Source organism: Martes martes (assembly GCF_963455335.1).
Source record: "Martes martes genome assembly, chromosome: 10".
NCBI classification, from domain to species: domain Eukaryota; kingdom Metazoa; phylum Chordata; class Mammalia; order Carnivora; family Mustelidae; genus Martes; species Martes martes.
This window is the reverse complement of record NC_137898.1, coordinates 30,633,296-30,656,463: the sequence shown is the minus strand read 5'-3', so window position 1 is coordinate 30,656,463 and position 23,168 is coordinate 30,633,296. Positions and strand designations below refer to the sequence as shown.

Sequence of the window (23,168 nt, the reverse complement as noted above, 5' to 3'; positions counted from 1 at the left end):
GACGCTTGAGGAGCGGCCACACTGGCCGCTACCCACCCGAGCCTGGCTCGGAGGACCGCCCGCAGCACGGCGAGGGATGCAGCCTCGGAAGGGCAGAGGCTGAAGCGTCCCGTGCTCGCCGCGCATCGCTCCGCGCCTCCGCCGCGGCGCCGGCGGCCGTCTCATTCCCCGCCCGAGCGGCAGGAGGGAGAACTCCGCGGCAGGTGAGGGAAGGGGACTCAGAGGCTGGTAGCCCTGCGGGGCCCGCGCGGGGGGCGCCAGGTGGCATTCCCAGGCATTTCTTCGCCGCGTCCGCGCTGGTCGGGTCCCGTGCTGTCGGGTGGAGGCGAGGGAGAAGCAGGGGCGGCGGCGAGGGGCGGCGTAGGGCGGCCTTTGTCCCACCCCTCGAGGCCGTGTCCTAGCGCGCCCCTCTTCCATCGCTTGCAGCCGGCCCGCCACTCCCTCGCCGGCCCGAACAGTTGTTTACAACGGAATCCGGGCGCCGAGAGTGAGTGGCACTGGGGGCCAGAGGGAGCGGGTCCCGGCGTCGGTGGACGGAGCGCCTTTCCTTTGCGGAGAGACCCTTTCTGCTGGGGAGTCTCTTGTGGCGCCCTGGGCCGGGCGTGGAGCTCGGATGGAAGGTCTTTCGGGCCAGTGCGAGGAGCCTCCTACCTTGGTTCCCTTTTCGGGCGGAGCCGGAGTTGGTGATTGTTGAATGAATGAGCACGCTGTAAGCAATCCGTGGTTCCTGTAGCCCAGTAATTACAGCTACCATTTGTGGGAAGCCTGTGGTGTGCCAGCTGCTGTTATGCACATTCTGTTGTCTCATCGTCCCCCAAATCAAAGAAGTAGGTAGCTGCATTTTACAGAGGAGGAAACTGAAGTTCCCCAGCTAGTAAAGAGCCAAAATTGGAACCCAGGTACGTCTGAGACCAACGCCCATCCTTCCCACACACGCTGACATCACAGAGATGACACAGCTGTCAACAAATACTTAACGGGGCATCTGTTTGGAAGATAGGTTTACACGGATGGAGCATATTGGGAAATGTGGTTGGTGCTGGGCACGAAGAAGTTAAAAATCTAGGTGAAGAGGTGTGTGTGTGTGTGTGTGTGTGTGTGTCTGTTTTAAATAAAACTAGCAGTTTTACAGGCTCGCCCCAACCCATCTTTCCCTCTTCATCACCTGCCACTAGTTTTCCTGCTCATTTTCATGTGCCTTCACATTTGCCCTCTGAGTGAAATGCTCTCCCTTTCCACCTCCTCTCTCACTCTAGACATTTTTTAATTGGGTGAAATCCTCTCTTTTCAAAAGAACAGCTCAAATGTCACCTTTTTCAGGAAGGTTATCCCAGCCTTCCACCAGGCAGAATTTGTATCTCTGTCTGCTATGTTCCCTTAGTGGTTTCCTATCATGCCACCAAGACTTAAGCTTAATCTGTTTCCTTGTGAGCATGTTTCCCTCTCCAGACCTATTTAAATAAGTATAGATAGATAGATAGATAGAGATTAAGATATAGATTTTTTTTTTAAAGATTTTATTTATTTATTTCACAGAGACATAGCAAGAGAGGGAACACGAGCAGGGGGAGTGGGAGAGGGAGCACCAGGCTTCCTGCCGAGCACAGAGCCAGAGTCAGCTGGACTTGGGGCTCGATCCCAGGACCCTGGCATCATGATCCGAGCCAAAAGCAGATGCTTAACGACTGAGCCACCCAGGGGCCCCTAAATAAGTATATTTTGAATTGGATTTAAGGCAAGGATGCATGCCAGATGTTCAGTAACTGGCCCAACAAGAGTTCAGGGAAAGGTACAGACATTGCTGGGAAGTGTCCTGGGAGGAGTAGGACTTGAGCTGAATCTTAAAAGGATGGGGTTTGTTTACTAAACTGAGCGTTGGAGAAAAGCATGCCTTCCTCCTCACTGCGCAGTAAGAGTTACTTCATCCTTTCTGAGCTCATTCTCAGCATGTGAAGAGGATAAAATTAGAAGTGTGTGTGTGTTTGTCCTTTCTCATAGAATATGCTGGCAATGTTATCTTTTGGATTGGAGCATATCCAGAGCCTAATAGGATTTAGGACAGAGGAGATGGGTGTCTGGAGTGGGATGTTAGAAGGTAAGGGGAACTGCATTAAAGCAACCTTCATATTAATAATACAGGCCTGGAAAAAAAAATACAGGCCTGAAAATGTCAATTCCAGTAACTTCATTTTATTTAATGGAGGGATCTGAAATTTCAGATAATTATATCAAGTGATTCTTCTCTGTTTAATGTGCAAAAGAGAGTCTGCCAGACCTTTTGGAAGCAGTCAACATTTCTTTTGATCCCTGGATTACCATCCAGGTATATAATAAAGACTAATTAGTGTTTATGAAAATGTTTTGTGATCTCCAAGTGCTGATGGTACAAATTCTAATTATTTGCAGTATTGTGAATGCAGAAACATTGTGTCTGTCTTCTCCCTTAATTAGAAACACCTTAGGAGGGGCGCCTGGGTGGCTCAGTGGGTTAAAGCCTCTGCCTTCGGCTCAGGTCATGATCCCAGGGTCCTGGGATCGAGCCCCACATTGGGCTCTCTGCTCAGCAGGGAGCCTGCTTCCCTTCCTCTCTCTCTGCCTGCCTCTCTGCCTACTTGTGATCTGTCTGTCAAATAAATAAACAAAATCTTTAAAAAAAAAAAAAAAGAAAAAAGAAACACCTTAGGAAGAGAGAACTCTAGGGAAAAACCTCGGGAAGGAAAAACTTGACAAAACTTCTACAGTAAAAAGAGGCTACAATTTCAGGCCTTTTTTTTTTTTTTTTAAACTGGCCCAAACCAATGTGTTAAATATTATTCCTGTTCTAACCAGCAACTTAAAAAATGAAAACCCCACGCAACCCCATACATTGTGGTTGTTTGCAACTTCCTCCTTACGATCTTCTCCTGCTCACTGACAAGAAGTTAATAAAAATATTTGCCCCGCATATTCTTACATGCCTTGTAAGATTCTACCTTCTATGTGTCATCTCTAGTCATCCATACAACAGAATCAGGTAAGCGGCTCATCAGCCCAGTGTATGAAAGCAGAGATTAAAAGCATGGTTTCTGAAGAGTTTTCATATCAGCTCTCAGGAATGAAAGTAGTGACGAATTGAATCACTCTTTGATTAAAATAGAAGCGGGCACTTGGAGTAGTATCTTCCAACAATGTAAGGTCCTGTCCTGTTTTCTTTTGACATGGTACTTAGGAGTGGGACAAAAATATTCAAACTTGTCGCTCTGTATCTGAGGTACAGGTCCATAAATTTGGTAAATCACAAGCATCATTTTATTTTATTTATTTTTAAGTTTTTATTTATTATTTATTTGACAGGCGGAGATCACACGTAGGCAGAGAGGCAGGCAGAGAGAGAGGGGAAGCAAGCTCCCTGCTGAGCAGAGAGCCTGATGCGGGGCTTGATCGCAGGACCCTGAGATCATGACCTGAGCCGAAGGCAGAGGCTTAACCCACTGAGCCACCCAGGCGCCCCACACAAGCATCATTTTAGAGCTGTCAATTTAATCATTGATGTAGAATATGATAGCTGGGTAAGAGCTTCACAAGCCTATTCATTTTCACAGGTGAGAAAATTGAAACCCAAGGAGAATAAATGATTTGCCCAGAGTTGTACTACTAACTAGTGACAGAGCCAGAATATTTGGTTCACTTTTTTTTTTCTTTCCTAGGAAAGTGAATTAAACTTAATTGAGAATGTCCGAAAACCCTGACAAGCCCAATATAAATGAAGCAGGAAAATCAAAATCGAATGATTCTGAGCAAGACCTTGAAGATGCTGTGAAAGGTTCTGATGCCGCTCTACAGAAAACAGTGAAGTCGGGCTCTCCCAGCACCCAAAGAGTGCAAAGACCTCACTGTAAGCAAATTTGACTTTGGGTAGAAACCCTATTATCATGTTTTGAGATGATATTTTGATTAGGCTTCCTTGTACTTTGTGACCCTGAACTGGGTTCTAATAATATAACATTGGGGATAACTAGTATTTAAGAATAGCTAGTTTCTCAACTGTCAGCCTAGTCACTTGTGGGTTTCCTTTTTTTGTGTTTTTTTAAAATTTTATTTATTTATTAGAGCAAATGCCCAGTGGGGAGGCAAAGAGCAAGAGAGAGAGAGAGAGAGAGAGAGAAAGAAAGAAAGATGCAGACTGAGCAGAGAGCCCTTCGGGCCCATCCCAGTACCCATAGATCATGACCTGAGCTGGAAGGCAGATGCTTTACTGAGCCACCCAGGTGCCCCAACTTGTGGGTTTTCAGTTGCTTGAGAAATTAAAATTTTAGGATCCTGTCCGGAATATTCCTGTCTTCTTGCGGTCTCCGTGGCATTCCACTTTCTCTGAAGTGCTCTGAGAAAGAGGGTGGAGTGCAAATTGTAGCTTTAATTTAAAAAAGCGTCTGAAAAGTCTGAGGCAGGTTCCAGCCAGGACTGTGCTTGTGCAGGTTAAAAAAAGAAATAAGTTTTGAATGTGAGTGAGGCCACCACACCCTAAATTCATTGCCTGGGGGCTTAGTTCCCACGAGGCTGAGGGGATTCAGTTTGCTGAATGGTCGGTGAAGTCACTTCAGATCCCTGGCAGGGAGCCAGCCTCACGGATGAAAAGGTGGTAATTTCCGCAAGTATTCCCAGCAGTCGCCCCAACTCATGTCTTTTATTAAGAATACTTAAGCTTTTTGAAGTGAGTCCAAAAATGAAAGTTTTAAGAGGGAGTGTCATAGTCTAAGAATGTCAGTGCTGATGTTATCTCTTTAAAGTGGAGGTAATCAGTAGTTCTTCATATTTGAAAGAAATATGAACATTTTTGGGGTTTCAGGTGTGTTTCCTTTAAAATGATCAAAGCCCTTCCCAGGTAATTTATTAGTCCACACAGTAATCTTTTCTTTTCTTTCTTTCTTTCTTTTTTTTTTTAATTAAGGTTTACGCCCAGTGTGGGGCTTGAACTCACAACCCCAAGAACAAGAGTGACATGCTTTACTGACTGGTCCAGCTAGGCACCCCTCAACAAAGTTTTTTTTTTTGTTTTGTTTTGTTTTGTTTTGTTTTTTAAGATTTTATTTATTTATTTGACAGACAGAGATCACAAGTAGGCAGAGAGGCAGGCAGAGAGAGAGGGGGAAGCAGGCTCCCCTCTGAGCAGAGAGCCCGATGCGGGGCTCGATCCCAGGACCCTGGGATCATGACCTGAGCTGAAGGCAGAGGCTTAACCCACTGAGCCACCCAGGCACCCTATTTATTTATTTGACAGAGAGAGATCACAAGTAGGCAGAGAGACAGGCAGAGAGAGTGAGGGAGGCAGCCTCCCTGCTGAGCAGAGAGTCCGATGCGGGACTCGATCCCAGGACCCTGAGATCATGACCTGAGCCAAGGCAGAGGCTTAACCCACTGAGCCATCCAGGCGCCCCTCAACAAAGTATTCTTTTTTTCTTTTCCTTTTTAGATCTTATTTATTTGAGAGAGAGAGAGAACGCATGCGCACACACATGCACGCGCCCATGGGGCAGCGGTGGGGAGGTTACCAAGGGAGAGGAAGAAGCAGACTTCCCAATGGGCAGGGAGCCCAACACAGGGCTCAGTCCCAGGACCCTGAGATCAGGACCTGAGCCGAAGGGAGATGCTTAACCAACGCTTAACCACACAGGTGCCCCTCAACATAGTATTCTTATTAGCAAACATTATGGGCCCCATTTTATTGTGGTTTAGTATCATGTAAATTTTGATAGATACACCAGTAGGTTCAGGGAAACACGCTGTTGATAAGTCTATCAGGCATGTGTTACGCCTTACAGAAAAAAATTATTTTTGCAGAAAAGAGTCAGGCTCTTCTAGCACCCAAAGTGTACAAAGACCTCACTGTAAGCAAATATGACTTTGGTCATACTGGTCTCTAATATGTATAGTTAGAAAGCTTCTGTTGTCTCATTTTTGTTTACTTTTTAAGATTTTATTTTATTTATTTATTTATTTATTTATTTATTTGATAGAGATCACAAGTAGGCAGAGAGGCAGGCAGAGAGAGAGGAAGGGAAGCAGGCTTCCCTCTGAGCAGGGAGCCCGATGCGGGGCTCGATCCCAGGACCCTGGGATCATGACCCGAGCTGAAGGCAGAGTCCTTAACCCACTGAGCCACCAAGGCTCCCCAAGATTTTATTTTTATGGAATCTCTGTACCCAGCGAGGGGTTTGAATTCATAACCCTGAGTTTAAGAGTCCCATGCTTTACTGACTTGAGACAGCCAGGTGTCCCTGTTTTCTCATTTTTATTTTTTTATTTAAAAATTTTTTTTTCGAAGATTTTATTTATTTTTTTTCAAAGATTTTATTTATTTATTTGACAGAAAGAGATCACAAGTAGGCAGAGAGGCAGGCAGAGAGACAGAGGGAGAAGCAGGCTCCCTGCTGAGCAGAGAGCCCAATGGGGGCACCTAGTAAATGCTCAATAAATATTAATTGTTAATACTACTGGCATGTCATCTGTTGGGTTTAAAGATACCAGGACTGATTGCTGTAATTGGGATGTATATGGCTGACATGATGGTTTTATCACCTACAGTTTCTGATAAAGGAGGATCATTGGTGTGGATCTTTAGTCATTCTTTGATTGATGGCCTTGCTTTGGCATCCTGTCAGTCTACTGGCATGACTCCAAATTAATGTCAAGCCAACATTAGACTATATTATCTGAGACTGTATGTAGTTATGTCCTTAAGGCAAGAGTACTTATCTTGGGACCCATGATTTTTAGGGGTCATAGGAACAGCCAGAAAAGTATATCAACATTTGTGTGCATATGCATTTTTTTAGGAAGAAAGTCATGGAAAATTTCATTAAATTCGTTTAGAAGTCTATACCGAAACGATATATAAAATCAGTGCCCTCAAATATTGCTCTGGCTTCCTTGTTCTTTCTCCTTATAATAATAGGTAGGCACAGGGCTGTGGGCCTCTGTGTAAAGCTCAGACCCTATAGTCTGGGGACCATATCAGGAAGCCTCACTCATCACCTAGAGCATAAATAAGAATTTATAAAATATGAAAGAAACTGCAGACATTTGAGTTTGTAGTAACTGTAAATTCACTTCTAGACTTCTACAAATTAAAATGTAAATAGCAAAAAGATAACCTTTAGCCTTGCAAATTATAATAGAGTAATATTTTAAGGGCAGAATTGCTATTGGTAACTGTGATATTGTGAATTAGAAAATAAGAAAACTCTGGGTTTTGGCCGGTTCCTGGCAAAGAGCTCCTTTGGAATTTCCTAAGTGATGAGAGCTAGAAAGGTGTCTTTTGTTATGTTAATGAGGTGACTTCTGGAAAGCATTTAGGTCACCCAAGGATGGGGGCTGGTTCCTAGGGGGGACCCAGTCATATGATTAATTGGAGGGTTGAAACTTTCTTTTTCTTTTTTCTTTCTTTAATTTTAAAGTATTTTTTTTTTTTTTTTTTTTTTTTTTTTAGTTTGTCAGAGAGATTGAAAGAGAGCACAGGCAGGCAGAGTGGCAGGCAGAGGCAGAGGCAGAGGGAGAAGCAGGTCCCCCACTGAGCAAGGAGCCGGATGTGGTACTCGATCCCAGGTGGCTGGGATCATGATCCCAGCCAAAGGCAGCGGCTTAACCAACTGAGTCACCCAGGCATCCCAAGGGTTGAAACTTTCAGTCCCATCCCCCAACCTGCAGACTGGGGATAGGGGCTGGAAGTTGAATCAATTGTCAATGGCCAGGATTTTTTTTTTTTAAAGATTTGAGAGAGGAAGAAAGTGGGAGCCATGGGGGTGGGGGGGTGGGGCAGAGAGAGAATCCTCCAGCAGATTCCCTACCAAACAAGGAGAGAACAGGGACCCAGACCCGGGGTTTGATCTTAGGACCCTGAGATCAGGACCTGAGCTGAAATCAAGAGTCGGCCGCTTAACCAACTGAGCCACCCAGGCGCCCTGCCAATGGCCAGTGATGGAATCAATCATGCCTATATAATGAAGCCTCTATTAAAAACCCCAGAGGACTGTGTTGGGGGAGCTTCTGGGTTGGTGAGCACGTGGTGGTGCTGGGAGAGTGCGGTGCTCTGAGCACGGACGCTCCTCCTCCCTTGCCCCAACCATCTCTTCATCTGGCTGCTTCTGAGTTCTAGCCTTTTATAGTAAACCAAGGATCTGGTAAGTGACACGTTTCTCAGTTCTGTGAGCTGCTGTAGCAAATTAAGCGAACAAGAGGAGGGAGTCATTGGAACCTCTGATCTATAGCACAGGTGACACTGTGGCCTTGGGACTGGGGCAGTTTGTGGAACCCAGCCCCTAACCTGTGGGATCCGACGCTACCTGCAGGTAGATTGTGTCAGGATTGAATGGAATTGTAGGACCCCTGGCTGGTGTGTGACAACTGCTTGCCCCCATACACATTGGAATTTGAGTGCAGAACCTTTAGTAGTAATAGAGAATATTGAAAAAGAAAAAAATGGCTGGCTTGTGAGAATTGGTTGGCCCTAATCTGAAGTGGCAGTTTGATTCTAACAATGATGTGTTCCTTAAACACAGAGCTCCTCAGAGGAAGCGTCGGTCAGCTGTAACTTAATGTCCCCTCTGAGATTCTCTACTTCCATATGCTTCTCTGCTCACAAAGCACCTTCTGTGTTGGTGTTTCATCACCTGTTGACCAGTGAAAGATGCTGTATTCAGATGAAAAGCATCAATTGTTATTCCAGTTAATATTTTCCATTTAACTTTTTGGTTTATTAAATCAGGTCTTTGTGAGTTTAATTAGTAGATCCCAGGTATCCTTAGATAAAGGGATGACACTAAGTTCTTACATTTTAAAAAACGATTTTATTCTTTTTTTTTTTTTTGAAGATTTATTTCTCTTTCGAGGGAGAGAGAGAGAAAAAAGGCACACATGTGCATGTGGGCAAGGGACAGACGGGGTGAGGGAGAAGGAGAGAGTCTTAGGCAGACCCCACGCTGAGCACAGAGCCCAAGGCAGGACTCGATCTCACAATCCTGAGATCATGACCTGAGCTGAAACTAAGAGTCAGACACTCAACCGACTGTGCCACCCAGACACCCCTAAAGATTTTATTTTTAAATAATCCCTATATCCAACATGGGGCTCGAATTTACAAACCCGAGATGAGAATTGCATGCTCTACCGGCTGAGCCAGCCAGGCGCCCCTGTGAATTTAATTAGTGTATCCCAGGCATCCTTAGATAAGTGGATGGTACTAAATTCTTACATTTTGGTTTGTTTATTTCAGTAATCTCCACACCCAGTGTGGGGCTTGAACTCACAACCCCGAGATCAAGCCGCAGGCTCTTCCGACTGAGCCAGCCAGGCTCCCCTAAGTTCTTAAATTTTTAAAGCTCATGACTAGACTTTGAATTATGGTGTGTCTGTGTTCAGTCAGTATTTATTAAGTGCATGCTGTGTATCAGGAACCCAGCAGTGAGCCAGCAGGTCCCCATGGTCTCTTTGCTCATGGAGCTTGCTGTCTAGTGAGGAGGACAAAGTAACAAACAATTTCTACACACTGCACTAAGTTCTGTGGATAAACTTTACCCTTGCTTCACCGCACTTTCTCTATATAGTTTGGGTGACATTTGCCATTTGAGAATTTGCAAACACAAAACAGTCAACCCTGTAATTAGTATGCAGTGAACAGTTCCTACGGGTGTAGATCCGTAACATATCCTGATCATATCTTAGAATTGTAGCTCTTATCTCTTTTGATCAGGTACCCTTCATTAATAAATTTGATTTTTTTTATTTAAAAATTTTTTAATAGACATATAATGTATTTTTATCCCCAGGGGTACAGGTCTGTGAATCGCCAGGTTTACACACTTCACAGCACTCACTATAGCACATACCCTCCCCAATGTCCATAACCCCACCCACCTCTCCTTCCCCCCTTCCCCCCAGCAACCCTCAGTTTGTTTTGTGAGATTAAGAGTCACTTATGGTTTGTCTCCCTCCCGATCCCATCTTGTTTCATTTATTCTTCTCCTACCCCCCCAACCCCCTATGTTGCATCTCCACTTCCTCATATCAGGGAGATCATATGATAGTTGTCTTTCTCCGATTGACTTATTTCAATAAGTTTGATTTTAAGTAGTCCCTAAGTTGGACAGTGCCTGTAAACTGGTGTCTAATGTTCTTTTGCACTTGGTACAAATGGTTTTGTCCCAAGTATGCCTAAAACCCTGTAAACATATTAACCTGTAATTTGGAAGTCTCCTCTTTCATAGAACATTCCTTCGGTTGTCTTCTTTTTGCATATTAGTAAATAATGGCCCTGGAAGATTTAAAGATTTAGAAGCAGAGGGAGATGGAGAGAAAATCCCAAGTGGACTCCCCACCTAGTGTGGGGCTCCTCGCAGGGCTTGACCCCACGACCCTGGGATCACAACCTGAGCTGAAACCAACAGTCAGATGCTTAGCTGACTAAGCCAGCCAGGCGTCTCTGGCCCTGGAAGGTTTAAATGACTTGTTCAAGGTCACATTCAAGAGTCTTGGTTAGAGGGAATTGAATTTCTCCCTGACGTGCTCTGTCCATTGTGTTTCATGACCAGGTAGCATGAGAACAGTGTCTATTTCTCATCACCCAAATGCCCCAAATTGTTGAAAAATGGCAAATTTACTGTGAAAACTGGGTGTGTTTCTGTTTTTTTTTCATTAGTTTAAGATGATCAGACATTTGAAGATTTTTGCAAAACCAGGGCTAAAACAAAACTTGGAAGCCTTGGTGACAATCCTGAGTCTCTTTAAGTTGGTGGAGCGTGTGGTTCTTGATCTTGGGGTTGTGGGTCAAGCCCCACATTGGGTGTAGTGGTTACTTAAGAAAAATAAAATCTTTTATTTTTCTTTAAGATCTTTCTTTATTTGACAGACAAAGATCACAAGTAGGCAGAGAGGCAGGCAGAGAGAGGTGGGGGGAAGCAGGCTCCCCGCGGAGCAGAGAGCCCGATGTGGGGCTCAATCCCAGGACCCTGGGATCATGACCTAAGCAGAAGGCAGAGGCTTAACCCACTGAGCCACCCAGGTGCCCCAAGGAAAATAAAATCTTAAAAAAGATAAGAGCTCTATGGAATTTAATAAAATCTTTTAAAAATTTTATTTATTTATTTGACAGAGAGATCACAAGTAGGCAGAGTAGCAGGCAGAGAAGGTGGGGGTGGATCCAGGCTCCCCGCTGAGCAGAGAGCCTGATACGGCTCGGCTCGATCCTAGGACCCTGAGATCATGACCTGAGCTGAAGGCAGGGGCTTAACCCAATGAGCCACCCAGGTGCCCCTGGAATTTAATAATTTCTGATGCTTGCTGTTGATATGCCACAGTGGAAGTTCCATTTTCTGATAAATGGCAAGAGAAAATATTAGCTTGAACAAATTTAATAATCAGTATGCGTATAGCAAATTCCTGCTCAGTGCCTTTAAATTTTTAATCGACTTCATTGAGGTATAATTTATATATAATGAAGTTGAATTTTAAGTATGTGTTTGAGTTTTGACAAATGTATTTACAGTTGTGTCACTGCTGCCACAATTATGAGCTGCTAGAACGTTTTTTCTTTTTTTTTTTTTAAAGATTTAATTTATTTATTTGACAGACAAAGATCACAAGTAGGCAGAGAGGCAGGCAGAGAGAGAGGAGGAAGCAGGCTCCCCGTGGAGCAGAGAGCCCGATGTGGGGCTCGATCCCAGGACCCTGGGATCATGACCTGAGCTGAAGGCAGAGGCTTTAACCCACTGAGCCACCCAGGTGCCTCTGCTAGAATATTTTCATCACCTCCCCAAATCCCCATGTCCCTGGACAGTGAATCTTTCCTACCATTTGATCACAGCGTTTGACCCATTTAATGTATTGTTGAATTTGGTTTGCCATATTTTGTCGAGGATCTTTGCATCTATGTTCATCAGGGATGGTTGACCTGTAATTTTCTTTTCCTGTAGTGTCTGGTTTTGGTGTCAGGGTAATGCTGGCCTCATATAATGAGTTCCAGCCTTTGGCAACCACTTACTTGCTTTCTGTCACTATAATGTTGCCCTTTTTATGATTTCAAATAAATGGAATCATACTGTATATAGTCTTTGTATCTGACTTGTTAACTTGAGATGATGCTTTTAGGATTCATCTGTGTCTTTGCATGTATTAGTTTATTCCTTTGTTATCACAGGGTAGTATTCTGGTGTAAGGTTACAATCTGTTTATCCATTCTGCAGTTGATGGACATTTGGATTAGTTCTAGGTTTTGATTGTTAGGAAGAATGCTGCTATTAACATTTGAGTACAGGTCTTCACATGGCCATATGTTTTCAGTTTTCTTGGGTGAAGACCTAGGAGTGGATTTGCTGGGTCATGTGGTAAGGCTATGCTTCACTTTATAAGAAACCAAGAACCAGTTTTCCAAAGTGACGGTACCATTTTTCTTTCCCATTGTTTATGTATGAGAGAGTTCCAGATGCTCCGCATCTATGTCAAGACTTGGTATGATCAGCGTCTTTCATTTTGGCGGTTCCAGTAGGTGTGTAGTGGTATCTCAGTGTGGTTTTAATTGCATTTCCCTGAATCTAAAAGGAAAAACCTACAGTTTTCTACCTGCGTGGGGGCAAAACCCAGTCCTTCCTCCTGGGTTTTTCTCCTGGGTGTCTCTTTTACTACTCACACAGAGTATATCACTTCTAGTTACCAGATGTATGGGGTTCCCCTCTGCCGCCACCACCAAGCAATTTTCACACCAGCTGGGTGTCTTACACTCCAACTGAATTCTGACACTGTTTACCCACAGATACCATCAGATCTTACAGGTGAAGGGCTTAGTTCCACAGGAATACTGCCCCCCCCCCCCAGTCCCTCTGCTTTGGCCACCAGTCACAAGCCTAGGTTGTCATCTGTGCTTCTGATGACAAGTGGGCTATAGCCTGGAGATTCCACCGACCCCTCCATGGATTCTGTTGATTTGCTAGTGTGGCTCACAGAACTCAGGGCGACTCGGTTCACTGGTTTAAGGTAAATACAGATGAATAGCTAGATGAAGAGCTACCTGGGGTGAAGTGTGGGGGTTCCCTCTGTGCAGGAGCTTCTGTCTCTGTGGAGTTGGGGAGCATCACCCTTTCCAGTATGGTTGTGTTGGACAACCTGGGAAATCTCTGAACGCCCTGCTATTGGGACTTTACAGAAGCTTCCTCATGTAGGCCTGATTAATTATTAACTCCATTTCCAGCCCTTCTAACCTCTCTGGAGAATAGGACTGAAAATTCCAGCCTTCTGATCCTGGCGTGGTCTTTCTGGTGACCAGCCCCCATCCAGAAGCCGTCCTCGAGCTCGTTCAGAGTCACCTCAAAAGAACAAAACGTGTTCCTTCTGCTTACTGCTTCGGAATTAACAAGGGTTTTTGCAGCCTGCTGTTAGTGAGGGGGTCGAAAACGAAATATTAAAACTAGATGCTCCTCGTGTTCTTATCACTTAGGAAGTAAGAAGGATTTTAGGAGTCTTGTGCCAGGAACCAGGGGCAGAGACCAATGTGCATATTTTCTGTTATCTCACACTGATGGTTAATGATGTTGAATAGCTCTTCGTGGCCTATTAGCCACTTGTGTATCTACTTTGGAGCAATGTCTCTTCAGATCTTTTGCCTATATTTTACTGGTTGTCGTCTGTTTTTGTATTATAAGAGTTCTTTCTGTATTCTGCATATAAGTCCTTTATCACATGTGTATTTTACATAGATTCTGTCCTATCTGACGTGCCTTTTCATTTTCTTTGTAGGAGTCTTTCACAGAATAAAAGTTTTAAATTTTGGTAAAGCACAATTTATCAATTTTTTTCTCTTAATATATTGAGTTTTTTTTCTTACTCTAAGAAATTTTACCTAATTCAAGGTAAAGATTTCACCTATCTTTTCTCCTAGGAGTTTTATAGTTTTAGCTCTTATATTTAGGTCTGTGGTCCATTTTGAGTTCCTTTTTACTTATCATGTGAGGTTAGGGTTGAGGGTCATTCTTTTATATACTGAGAACCAATTGTTCCAGCACTGTTTCGCTAAACTAGTCTTGCCTCATTGACCACATGTATATGTATGTATGTGTGTGTGTATCAGTCTGTTTCTGGGTTCTCTCTTCTCCTCACTGGGTCCGTAGATCTATCTTCATACCAAAAAACACTGTCTTGATTGTCATAGCTTTAAAGTAACTCTTGAGATCGGTTAGTGTAAATCTTGCAACTTTATTCTTTTCTACAATAGTTTTCATTTCTGTAGGTCCTGTGCATTTCCACGTAAATTTTAGAATCAGTTTGGCATTTTCAACAAAAAAAACTTGCTGGGGTTTTTACTGGGATTGGATTTTATGAATAGATCAATTTGGCAGAAATTGACATCTTAATAATATTGAAAATTTTTATCTGGGCTTTGATTTTTGGATATTATATTTTGCTAATATTCATGAAGCAAGATTTATTTATTTGCCTATTTATTTAGTATTTTTATTATTATTCTGTGGAAACGTTGAAAAGACTTTTTGTTGAGTATTCCCAACTTCCCCTTATGTGACCAAATAAAGATTTTTACCAGATAGGATATGACCAGCTCTTAGATTTAGTTCCTTTTTTTGGTGAGCAAAAGAAAAAAGTAAAAGAGGAAGGTAAATAATTTTTGAGTAACCTAAGAAGATCTTTTTTTTTTTAATATTTTATTTATTTATTTGACAGACAGAGATCACAAGTAGGCAGAGGCAGGCGGAGAGAGAGAGAGAGGAGGAAGCAGGCTCCCCGCTAAGCAGAGAGCCTGATGCAGGGCTCGATCCCAGGACCCTGGGATCATGACCTGAGCCGAAGGCAGAGGCTTTAACCCACTGAGCCACCCAGGCACCCTCTAAGAAGATCTTTATAACTGCTAAACCCTGTGCAAACCAGTGACATTATTTATCTCATTTTAAGCCTAGGTCTTATCCCCATTACAGAAAATTAATATACCCTCTTAATTATCTTCTAGGTCAGTGCTTTTCAAATTATGGTTTCAAAACATTTTTACTATCACATACAGGGTAGTAGCTTTAGTTTTTTGAGTAGCAACTGATATGCTAAACTACTTGATTGAATTTTAATTTGGGGGAATTCGCTCCTGGCGCAGTATTAGTGGTGGCACAAAATGTAAACCGATGATGGGAACAAATGAGGAAATCCTAGATCTGGGGTCTCCTTTCTTAAATTTAGGATAGGCTAAAACCAAAGAGATTAGAAAACACCCCTCTGCTTCTTGGACAATTTGATAGTCTGTGACTTAAAAATCTTACCTAAGTCTCAGTTTAATTTAATCATTTCCACCGACCAGCCTTAAGTAAAAAACCTGCTATTTTCAATGTTGGAAGTGGTCTCTGTTTTTAGGTTTCTAGGTTAAAAAAAAAAATGAAACAGGTAAAGTTCTGTTGTTTGAAATTGCCAGAGTATTTTCATAAATTCATAAATTTGGCATAACCAAAATTATTAGCTGGTACCAGAACCACTGCCTTCTCCTCACTTTTATGGAAATTTTAATCTAGAGAAGCAAATCTCTTACACTGGGTTTTGTTACAGCTAGTCCTCCTCGATTTGTGACAGTAGAAGAACTTCTAGAGACAGCGAAAGGAGTCACTAACATGGCTCTAGCCCATGAAATTGTAGTAAATGGAGACTTTCGGATTAAACCAGTCGAATTACCAGAAGACAGGTAAGGCGGTTACTGAGTTACCTTGTTTAGTGGAATTCTGCCATTTCCCAGTTCTGGAAAGGTCTTCTCCGCTTGATGTCAGCATATTCAAATGTATTTTTTCCTTTTGTATGTTGTTGCTAAAAAAAAACCCCTCAGTATGTCTGTACTTGGAATCGCTAGTGTTTGGAAATGGATCTCAGGACCACTGATCATAAATAAAAGGTCTAGGAAATCTGTGGACACCTTTCATGTCATCTTCCCCCTACTGCATAGGGCTTAGCTGTCCTATCTTGTGTTTTCTTTTTTTTTTTTTTTCTATCTTGTGTTTTCATTGTATTGTTTCATTCATTTCTTGTGACTATGACATCGTACTATAGTTGTTGGTTTACTGTGTCCTTCACCAGATTGTAATCTACAAAGACAAGGGCTGTACATTATTTTCTACGTCCATAGCACCTGGCACACATCATATTGAATCTAAAACTCTTGAGTGTAAAGTGTACTTTCTAAAATGTATTGTCATAAGAAAGAAAAATCATTGCCCATTATAACTGTGCAAGTGTCGTGATAAACACTGGAGGAGGAATGACTGCTGGGTTGCCAAGCTATGGTGTCACACACATGAGCTTTTTATGACTTTATAGACCTTTCTTCTGTGTTCTGCAAAGATAGTACTTTTTCACATTAATAATGAAGAACTACTTGTTTTGCTCTCACAATATAAAGACTTTGTTTTTTTTGAAGATTTTATTTGTAAGTAATCTCTACACTCTACATGGGGCTCAGACTCCTAACCCCGAGATCATGCTCTACTGACCAAGCCAGCCAGGTGCCCCCAGAGACTGGTTTTAATGAGATGTTATATGTTAGTGGTAAGAGTTCGGTACCTAATTAAGCAAGTATTGCACAGATCACATAGGAATAGGATATTTTCTGTAAATAAAGTACTTCAGCCTATATATATGCCAAGTTGTTATCTTAAAATGCTTAATCATAAATATCTTAAGGAACTTGCTGTTTTCCGGGAAAATTAAAACAGCTCTGAACTTTTCAATATGCTTTTTAGCCTATGGCACTGTTATATGCTATTAATTGGGCCAATGTTAATCTGTCAAATGAGTTGAAAGTTATTCTGTCCAGTGAGGTATTTATTGAAATAAATCACTAAACTGAAAATAAGGTATGTGCTTGGTTTAAGTATATCCAGGAAATCTTTCCTTCATCCAAATTATTTTTAAAATTTCTCACCCTCAACTTGTAGAATTTGTGCTTTTGGAAGTGATTCGAGGCTCACATATTTTATTGGCTTATTTTTTTTTTTTCCATTTGTTTCCAGTTTGGAGAAGAGAGTGAAGGAGATTGTACATAAAGCTTTTTGGGATTGCTTGAGTGTCCAGCTAAGTGAAGACCCTCCCACATATGACCATGCCATCAAACTTGTTGGGGAAATCAAAGAGGTGAGGCAAAGAGCCAGTTGTGGTGCTTTTCTGGTGTGTTTGGAGTAGTCAGCTTCTCTGTGTTACTGCACCAAAAGACTCAAAAGAAATTGAAGGATAAGTTAAAACTTGTACTTGCTGAAATGTGGATTAAGACTATTTAAAAAAAAAAAAAAGACTATTTTTAGCTCAATGCACTTTTAAAAATTTGAAACAAGCTGTGATAACTTGAAGGCTTTACTTTTGTAAATGAAGTTGTATTTGTGTGTATGTATTTTTTAAATATTTAAAGATTGATTTATTGAGAGCGAGAGAGCACATGTGGGAGCAGGGTCAGAGGGAGGGGAGAATCAAGCAGACTCTGCGCTGAGCAAGGAGTCCAACATGGGGCTCGATCTCACAACCCGATGACCCTGAATTCATGATCTGAGCTGAAACCAAGACTTAAGACGCTTAACTGACTGAGCAAACCAGGTGCCCCTGAAGGTTCATATTTTTAGAAAGAATTATTTAAAGAAAACAAAAGTTATTTTACAATATAGGTGGTTTATAAAAAAAAAATTAATAGGTGTGGATGTGTTCAATTTATAATGGCCAAAAAATGATTCAGTCTGTGGAATAGAGAAGGCATTATGTAGAAGTTAATTCTTTTGCAAATACCTTTATCAGTAGTATCAAAGAAGTGTATCTGGAAATTGACATCTATGTTGGCTCAGAAGCTCACATTAATTATGTTTTTTCTCACTTTTAACAGTTTATCTTTTATCTGAGGGACTGCTGCATAAACCTTAAATGGAAGCTTAAATAACTAGTCTAAATGAGTTGTAAACAGGGCACCTGGCTGGCTCAGTCAGTAGAGCACGCAACTCTTGATCTCAAGGTTGTGAGTTTGAGCCTCGTGTTGGGCATAGAGCCTATTTTAAAAATAAATAAATGATTTGTAAACACTATCCACTGTTAAATAAAAGGTTAAAATATGTATCACAGTAACAATTGTATTACAGTAACAATTGATAAGCCCTTATTTGGGTCATTGTGAATTCCTTTGCATATAATAAAAAATGATGTCTGACTAAGAAACTTTGATTTAACTTAGCTGTGCTCTTTTGTAGACTCTCTTATCTTTCTTGCTGCCTGGTCACACTAGACTGAGAAACCAGATAACAGAAGTCTTGGATCTAGATCTGATAAAGCAAGAAGCAGAGAATGGGGCCTTAGACATTTCCAAGCTGGCAGAATTCATTATTGGCATGATGGGGACCCTCTGTGCACCTGCTCGAGATGAGGAAGTCAAGAAACTAAAGGATATTAAGGAAATAGTGCCCCTTTTCAGGTATAGGAATCATGTTAACCACCTTCAGTGTGCTTAAAATACAGAGCCTTTTCTCTTTTTCTTTCCTTTTTAGATTTATTCATCTTGGAGTGGGGGGAGGGGCAGAGGGAGAGAGTCTCAAATAGACTCCGTGCTGAGAGTGGATGCAGGGTTCGATCAGAGCCTGTTTTCAAATTTAGAATTCAAGTGTAGATACATGTGAATTAAAAAAAAAAAATTAAAATAACAAACATTTTGTAAAATATAGAAAAGTAGAAAGAAGGAAAAAAAATCATCCATAATTTTACCATCTAGAGGCAAAATCACTGTTAATCATGTTGATTTTTTTGTTTGTTTTTTTTGTCCCTCAACATTTTATTTTGAAAAATTCCAAACTTACAAAAAAGTTTAAAAAAAAAAAAGGAAAAGAAACAGTGCGGTTAATACTCATGTATCCTTTACACAGATCTCCCAGGTTTTTTGTTTGTCTTAAATATTTACATATTTGAAAGGGAATGTGGTGGGGAGGGAGAGGGAGATAGCTTGGAGCCTGTTGTGGGGCTCAGTCACGACACTGAGATCATGACCTGAGCGGAAATCAAGACAGATGTCTTAAACACCTGAGCCACCCCGGTGCCTCCAGACATTGTGACATTTTACCCTTATACCTTTGAGTAGGTGTCTCCCAAAAATGTGGACATTCTTCTATATAATTAAAAAAGAGGGTCATCTTGCTGGTTCAGTCACTAGAGTGTGTGACTTTTGATTTCCGGGTTGTGAGTTCCAGCCTCACATTGGGTGTAGAGATTACTTAAAAATAAAATTATAAGCAAGGGGCATGTTGGTGGCTTGGTTGATTAAGTGTCTGCCTTTTGCTCAGGCTAGGATCCCAGGGTCCTGGGATTGAGCCCCACATTGGGCTCTCTGCTCAGTGGCCTGCTTGTGTGCACGCTCTCTCTGTGCCAAATAAATAAAATCTTAAAAAATAAAAATCTTAAAAACGAAAAACCAAGACATTAAAGAAATTTAACATGAATATAATTCTATTAACTAACATATAATTCATATTAACTTCCTTTGGTCTTTTGGGTGTTTATTTTTAAAGTTTTTTTTTGTTGTTGTTGTTGTTTTTTTTGGTTTATTTTATTCATGAGAGAGACAGAGAGCACCAGAGGGAGAAGCATGCTCCCCGCTGAGCAGGGAGCCCGATTCGGGACTCTGTCCCAGGACCACCCTGGGATCATGACCTGAGACGAAGGCAGACGTTTAACCAACTGAGCCTCTCAGGTGCTCGGGTGTTTATTTTTAAACATATATAATCATGATCAAATTTATATAATTTTTTAAAAAGATTTTAATTTATTTATTTGACAGAGATCACAAGTAGGCAGAGAGGCAGGCAGAGAGAGAGAGAGAGGAGGAATCAGGCTCCCCGCTGAGCAGAGAGCCCAATATGGGGCTCCATCCCAGGACCCTGAGATCATGACCTGAGAGGCTTTAACAGTCTGAGCCACCCAGGTGCCCCTATATAATTTTTTTTAAAGTAGGCTCCACACCTAAAGTTTTTTTTTTTTTTAAAGATTTATTTATTTATTTATTTATTTGTCAGAGAGAGAGAGAGAGAGAGAGAGAATGAGCACAGGCAGAGGGAGAAGCAGGCTCCCTGCTGAGCAAGGAGCTGGATGTGGGACTCAATCCCAGGACCCTGGGATCGTGACCTGAGCCAAAGGCAGCTGCTTAACCAACTGAGCCACCCAGGCGTCCCTCCACACCTAAAGCTTTTACGCCTGACCCTGCAATCAAGAGTTGCATGCTGTACCAACTGAGACACCCCAAATTTGTATAATTTTTATGATAATATTATTGACAAACAATTGACATGATGCTGCATGAGAATTTGACTTTTGGCCAACTGCTTAGCTCTGTTTTTCCTGTAAACAGATAAAGGTGTTCTGCATCAAAATGCTACCCTGCCATATTGCTTGTGGGGAAAGTGACTCTGATTGGTAGGTACATTGCTTCTGGACTGAAAGTAATGATAATGAACCGTACGTAGTGACTGGGACACCACACTTTGGGAGTCCTTTAGGGGAGTAGCTTTTATAACAGGTCATGTCCCTACTGGAGACATTAGAAGCCATGCCGTAGAATTATTACAAACTCTATTAACACACATATATACATAAATATGTTAGCCGGGCAGCCCCCACACATCTGTCTTCTTTCAGCTGTTACTGTAACCTGCGTGCTGCTGCCTTATTGGCCACCTGAGTGACTAGATGATGCCAGACCTCGTGAGCCCAAATGTTGAGCTGACTCTAAGAAGTCCTCCTGGCGGGCATTGCGGGCCTGACTTTTTCTATAAACCTTACACCCTAAGTAGGGGCGCCTGGGTGGCTCAGTCGTCAAGTGTTGCCTTCAGCTCAGGTCATGATCTCAGAGTCCTGGGATCGAGCCCCGAATTGGGCTCCCTCTTCCGCGGGAAGGCTGCTTCTTCCTCTCCCACTCCCCCAGCTTGTGTTCCCTCTCTTGCTGCCTCTCTATCTCTCAAATAAATAAATGAAATCTTAAATAAATAGACAAACAAACATACCCTAACTATTTCACTTTTTTTTTAATTGAAAATGTCATTGAGATAATTGTGTATTCGTGTGGAGTTGTAAGAAATAATACAGTACACTTTATCCAGTGTCCCCCAAAGCTAACCTTCTGCAAAACTGCAGGGCATCACAACTAGACTGTTGATATGAATACAATCCAGTGACCTCACTCAGATTTCCAGTTTTACTTGAATGCGTTTGTGTATGTATATTAATTTTTATGTAATTTTATCCCTGTGTAAGTTCGTGTATCCACCACTGCATTCAGGGTCCTGGGCAGTTCCAACACCACAGGATCCCTTTTGTAAAACCAATGTAGATTATTTCTTAAAACTCCCCATAAGTATTTGCAATGGCTGCAAGATATTTATTTGCATAGATATGGGTAACTATTACCCTATTAAGATGGACAATTAGGGTACATATAATTACTGTTTAATCCTGATTTGAACATCCTTACACATAAAACTTTTTTCTATATTTTAGATTATTTCCTAACTATAAGTTCTTTAGGGTGTGAAAGCACAGCAGGGGGAGCAACAGAGGGAGAAGGAGAAGCAGACTCCCAGCTGAGCGGGGAGCCGGATGCAGGGTTCAGTCCCAGGACCCTAGGATCATAACCTGAGCCAAAGGCAGATGCTTAACCGACTGAGCCACTCAGGCGCCCCTAAGTTCTTAAATAGGATTCCTGTGTCAGGGGATAGGAACGGTTTTAAGATTCTCACTGCATATTACCAAGTTGCTTTCCAAAAGTTCCTTTTATTTTCAGCTTTTTTTTTTTTTAAGATTTTATTTGAGAGAGAGCATGAGCATAAGTGGTGGGTGGGGGGAGGGGGGCAGAGGGAGAGGAAGAAGCAGGCTCCCTGCTGAGCAGATAGCCTGGTTGTGGGGCTTGATCCTGGGACCAGGACCTGAGCTGAAGGCAGACACTTAACCAACTGAACCACCCAGGTGCCCCTTATTTTCAGCTTTCTTGATATCCTTATATAAGTGTTTGGTTCGTATAAAAGTGCTCTGCATTGTGAAGTTACCTCAGGGTTTAGAAAACATTGAAACACCTCCCAAAAAGGGGCACCTGGCTGGTTCATTGCGTAGAGTGTGTGACTCTTAATCTCAGAGTCATGAGTTCAAGCCCCACGCTGGGTGTGGAGATTACTTAAAAGTAAAAATCTTATTGGGGCTCCTGGGTGACTCGGTTGGGCGTCTGCCTTTGGCTCAGGTCATGGTCCTGGTGTTCCAGGATCAAGCTCTGTCCGGCTTTCTGCTTAGCGGGGAGTCTGCTTCTCCCTCCGCCCCTCACCCCGCTCGTCTTCTCTCTCCCTCTCCCCACCTCTCCATCTCTCTCACAAATAATAAAAATATTTTTTAAAAAAGATCTTAACCAAAAACTCCTAAAAATGGATGTGTTTATTCATGCAACAGGCTCTTACTGAACATCTCTCAAGCAGTGGGCCTGGTGCTAAATGTTAGAATAGTCAGAAAGAGCTTCTAATAAGGCCAAGTGAGGAGTTCCTAGGAAGTGAGTCCTCTGGGGAAATAACTTGCAGCAAACTCAACCTAAACTCAAATTCCTACTGAGAAGAGAAGGCCCGGGGAGCCTGCAAAAGTGGGAGTCCGTGGGGCGCCTGGGTGGCTCAGTGGGTTGAAGCCTCTGCCTTCGGCTCGGGTCATTGTCTCGGGGTCCTGGGTTCGAGCCCGGCGTCGGGCTCTCTGCTCAGCGGGGAGCCTGCTTCCTCCTCTCTCTCTCTGCCTGCCTCTCTGCCTACTTGTGATCTCTGTCTGTCAAATGAATAAATAAAATCTTTTAAAAAAAAAAAAACAAAAAAAAAATGGGAGTCCGTACACTGTTGAAAGGGAGGCACCTGAATGTGGGCCCACGTCGTCAGATCTCATTTCTCAGGAGAGGCTGGAAATGTGAAAACACGCTGGGAGCACAAACGCATTGGTGGGCTACTCCAGTCAGTGGCTGCCAGTGGGCAGTTTCCGGCCGTCACTGGTCTGCAGTAGGTGGATTTAGGGAATCACTAAGGAGTGCTCAGAGGAGAGGCAGAATGTGCCCTGGAGAAAGGGGACTGTCCCACGTACTTGGGAGGTGGACAGGATGGCAGGGGAAAGGCCACGAATTGTTCTCAGACTGTGTGTCT

The 23,168-nt window shown here is 42.5% G+C and overlaps 1 protein-coding gene across 1 annotated transcript in view; it reads left to right on the top strand.

Annotated features, from left to right (window-relative positions):
- The window catches only part of TCP11L1 (t-complex 11 like 1), a 36,833-nt gene continuing 13,665 nt past the window's right edge, over positions 1-23,168 (top strand). Inside the window, exons 1-5 of the mRNA XM_080815833.1 lie at positions 1-203; positions 3,687-3,874; positions 15,562-15,694; positions 17,013-17,133; positions 18,225-18,445. Coding sequence (XP_080671959.1) covers positions 3,712-3,874; positions 15,562-15,694; positions 17,013-17,133; positions 18,225-18,445 — 638 coding nt within the window. The 5' untranslated portion in view covers positions 1-203; positions 3,687-3,711. The remainder of the gene's footprint in view (positions 204-3,686; positions 3,875-15,561; positions 15,695-17,012; positions 17,134-18,224; positions 18,446-23,168) is intronic.